At 52.6% G+C, this 3,900-nt stretch overlaps 1 protein-coding gene across 1 annotated transcript in view; it reads right to left on the reverse strand.

The window, feature by feature from the left end:
* NOS3 (nitric oxide synthase 3 (endothelial cell)) overlaps window positions 1-3,900 on the reverse strand; it is a 19,457-nt gene that overhangs the window by 8,633 nt on the left and 6,924 nt on the right. The window contains exons 13-17 of the mRNA XM_010857365.1: window positions 3,868-3,900; window positions 3,685-3,758; window positions 3,362-3,506; window positions 3,007-3,111; window positions 295-362 (exon numbers count right to left, since the gene is read on the reverse strand). Of these exons, the coding sequence (XP_010855667.1) occupies window positions 295-362; window positions 3,007-3,111; window positions 3,362-3,506; window positions 3,685-3,758; window positions 3,868-3,900 (425 nt within the window). The remainder of the gene's footprint in view (window positions 1-294; window positions 363-3,006; window positions 3,112-3,361; window positions 3,507-3,684; window positions 3,759-3,867) is intronic.

Raw genomic sequence — 3,900 nt, forward strand, 5'->3', positions numbered from 1 at the left:
GGGTCCACGTCCAAGGGTCCCTGAGTCCTAGGCCCCGCCTCCCCTCCTCTCTCTGCAGGAGACGGGCCCCTCAGAGTCCCAGGACTGAAAGTGGGTGCGTCACAAGCAAGAGGGTGTCCTGAGGCTGCGGCGAGGTGGGGGGCTCAGGCCTGCGCTCAGCTTCCTCCAGCTTGTTGGGAGGCTGACTTGCAGCCCAGAGCCCTCTTTCCTTTTGTGTCTCCAAATGCCTCCCTTCCTCCTCCTTCCCTCACTCCTCCTCCTTTCCGCCCCACCCCAACCCCCGCCCCCGCTCACTTGTGCTGTTCCGGCCGTGGGGAGCTGTTGTAGGGCCCCGACATCTCCATCAGGGCAGCTGCAAAACTCTGGTGAGGGCAAGTGTTAGCATCGTGATTAGTTTTGTTTTATTTCAGACTGTACAGACGCTCATACTGCACTGGAGCAGTCCCTGTTACCATTAGTTATGATTTTAATTTTTAACTTATTTTGAACAAAAACAAAAAGAGGTATGGGCTTTTGGAAAACATTACAGAAGTGTGTCAAGTAATAAAACAGAAACCCTACCCTTCTCTTCCCTCCAGTCTCATCCATCAGAGCAGGTGTACCACGGACAGCTGTTACACTTTCTAGCCCCTTTTTCATTGTGCTTAATATATGTCTGTATTTAAAGTTTATTTATTTATTTGGCCATGCCATGCAGTTTGTGGGATCTTAATTCCTCAACCAGGGGTTGAACCTAGGGTCCCCCAAGGTGAAGGCACCGTGTCCTAACCACTGGACTGCCAGGGAAGTCCCTAGTTTTCCTTTTGAGTGAAAATGGGACCATATTATGCTTACCTGCTTTTTGCCAATAACCTATCATGGGTGTCCTTCATGTCCACACACCAACACTGACCTCAGTCTTTTAAATGACGACCCAGCACCCCATCATTTGTAGGTACCATTACGTATGAGATCTCCCTCTGACAGGGACATTTGGATGGTCTACGAACAATGCTCAAACACTCATGTGTGCCTGCTTCCTTCTCTGCATATTTCAGGAGGGTAGTCCTTGGACGTGGACTTTCTGAGCCAGGATTTGAAAACTCAATGGGTCATCAGATTGTCCTCCAGGATCCTGTCCACGCTGGAGGTGACCACTCCGTAATGTTTCAGCCAATTGGATAGGTGGAAAACAGCTCTCAGTCTCCCTGTGTTGTCCTGAACACTAGCGGCGCTAACACCTTCTAGAAAGCTAAGCCGTTATCACGTGCTGCCATGGAAACAGCTTAGAACTACACATGCCAACCTTTGCACAGGAAAAAACAAACCACAGCAAGGCCATAACATCCCGGGATTCGCTGCAGATGCATTTAGGTGGTGGGTCTACAAGTTCTCCACAATTAACATGCGCTACTTTAATTTTATTTTCTGAACATTATCTTGAAGTATAATGTACCCACAGAAAAGCACCCATGTTATAAAACGCCCAGCTTTATAGCTTTTCACAAACTGAACCTACCTGTGTAGTCAGCATCCCATCAAGAAACGTCACCAGCGTCCTAGAAGTCACCAGGTCCCCACCTCCTGCCCTGGGGTCACCACCCGCTCTCCTGATTAAAACACCAGAGATGTGTCCTCCATGTTTCTAAACTTGGTACAAAGTGAGTCTGATGGTCTGATTCTTCGTGTCTGGCTTCTTTCCCACTCGTACGTGATGTCTGAGATCATCTGTTTCGTTGTGTGTGGTTGTAATTTGTTCACCCTCGTTGCTGCGTTGTGTTTGAATAGACCACGATGTATTTTTCCCATTTATGACTGAGAGTCATTTGAATTGTTTCCAGTGCGGGGATACCATGAGGAGGCTGCTATTAATATTCTTGTTCATGTCGTTAGTAAATATATGCCATTTTCTATGGGGCAGATTCCTAGGTTTCCTCCATTAAAAAAAGAATTTGAGGTAAAAATGTACATATGTTGAAATGCACGGAATTTAAGGGTGCAGTTCAAATTGGTTTGGCCATTGGGCAGTTTCAAAGTTAGACATAGGTCTACCCAGTGACCCAACAGTTTCACTCCTACGTATTTATCCAAGATAAATGAAAACATAAGGCCACAAAAGCCTCGTACAAAACTGTTCATAATAGCTTTATCCACAATACCAAGCGCTGGAAAACAGCCCAGGTGTCTGTCAGCAGGGGAGCAGAGAAATAAACTGTTCACGCCCCCGAGGTGGACAGGAATGAACCACTGAATCGTCCAGCAGCGAGATAAGCCTCCAAAGTGGGGTGGGTGAAAGAAGCTAGACACCACGTGCCCCCTTTCCGTGACCTTCTAACGCAGGCGACAGGAATCAGGACGGGGGTCGCCTTTGGTGGGGAGACTGGGAAGTGGATTGACTCGAGGAGTTGACTAGGGGCCTTTCTAAGTGCTGGTAATGTTCTCTGTCTCAATAGGATCGTGGGTCCCACGGATGCAAACATGACTCTCACTCTAGAAACAGCTGGTGAGTGTGTTTTCCTTTAGAAGCGAGGTCGGACGCAGGACCGAAGGGGCAGCGTGGTGGGGGAGAAGCCCTCTGGGCGTCCTGCTCTAGGGGACTTGAGGTGTAAGTGGGAAGACGTCTAAAAGCAGAAGCAGACAAGAGCTCCAGAAAGGAATGCAGCTGGGGGCTGCCGCGACCGGGAAGCAGGGAAGGCGAGGGCTAACAGTCAGTCATCTGGCCCGTGGGACTCTACTCCAGTTGATTTCTTTCAAGATCCGCTCAGAAAGTGAGGTTACCTAATTTCTGTTAGCATCCGAGCAGTGGTCTTTTCTTTTGTTAAGAAAGGAAGAAAAGACAAAAAGCTGAGATCTCACTTTAGCTGCCGCCTTTCCCATCTGTCAATGCCTGACCAGTCAGGAAGTGCCTCCCAAGTGTGAAACGCTTGCTCTGATAGTGGAAGGGACTCGGACTCAGGGTGCTGCCCAGCCTCGCTCAGTTTTGAGTCTCCCTTATTGCCAGGTGCCCCCTTCCCTGGCAGGCCTCACCTCTCCATTCTCCGGGGGATCGCCATTCCCAAAGGTGCTGGTCACCACCAGCACCAGCGCCTCGTGCTCCAGGGACACCACGTCATACTCATCCATGCACAGGACCTGCAGGCAGGGAGAAGATGGAGTCCTGGGGACCCAGGCCCACTGCCCCGGTCTGTTTCACTCTAGTCCTCTTTGCAGGGCGAGGCTCAGGCCCTCACCTGATCCCTGAGTCCCTGAGGGTCCCGGACTCTTTGTGGGCCCTGACTGTGACCCTCTCCTGTCCTCCAGCGTGTGAATGAGGATAGGGCCAGGACACCCCACCACCACCACCACTTCTTTTCAGACCCTTGCCTGCTGGGCTCAGCCCTACCCGGGGATCGAAGGCCTTCCGGAAGAGCCTCCCCAGCTGCTGAGCGTAGCTCTGGGCCCGGCCGGTCTCAGAGGCGTACAGGATGGTTGCTTTCACTCGCTTGGCCATCAGGGTGCCCATGAGTGAGGCAGAGATCTTCACCGCGCTGTGGGCGAGGAGGGGATGAAGGGGGTCCCAGGCGCACAGAGCCAAGGGCCTCCCCATAAGAGCAGGGTCTTGGTGGGTTTGCAGGGGTGGTGTGCCCAGACCACTGATGGGGGTGGGGCGGTCCCCTGGGGTGTGGGGGAAGGGCAGCCCCCCACCCGGCGGGGGGAGGCACCTACTTGGCCACTTCCTTAAAGGTCTTCTTCCTGGTGATGCCGGCGCCCTTGGTCGCGCTCCCTTTCCAGGGGTCTGGCTGTAGGGGGATGAGGAGGGGCGGGAGTGAGCGGGGAGAGGAGAGAAGAAAGGGAGGTCGGAGGCCCCTGGCGGAGTGGGCAGGAGCCCGTGGAGGGTGGGGTGGGTACCTGGTAGCGGAAGGCAGGGGACAGGATGTAGTT

This window comes from Bison bison, unplaced genomic scaffold, assembly GCF_000754665.1.
Source record: "Bison bison bison isolate TAMUID 2011002044 unplaced genomic scaffold, Bison_UMD1.0 scf7180017864379, whole genome shotgun sequence".
Lineage (NCBI taxonomy): Eukaryota > Metazoa > Chordata > Mammalia > Artiodactyla > Bovidae > Bison > Bison bison.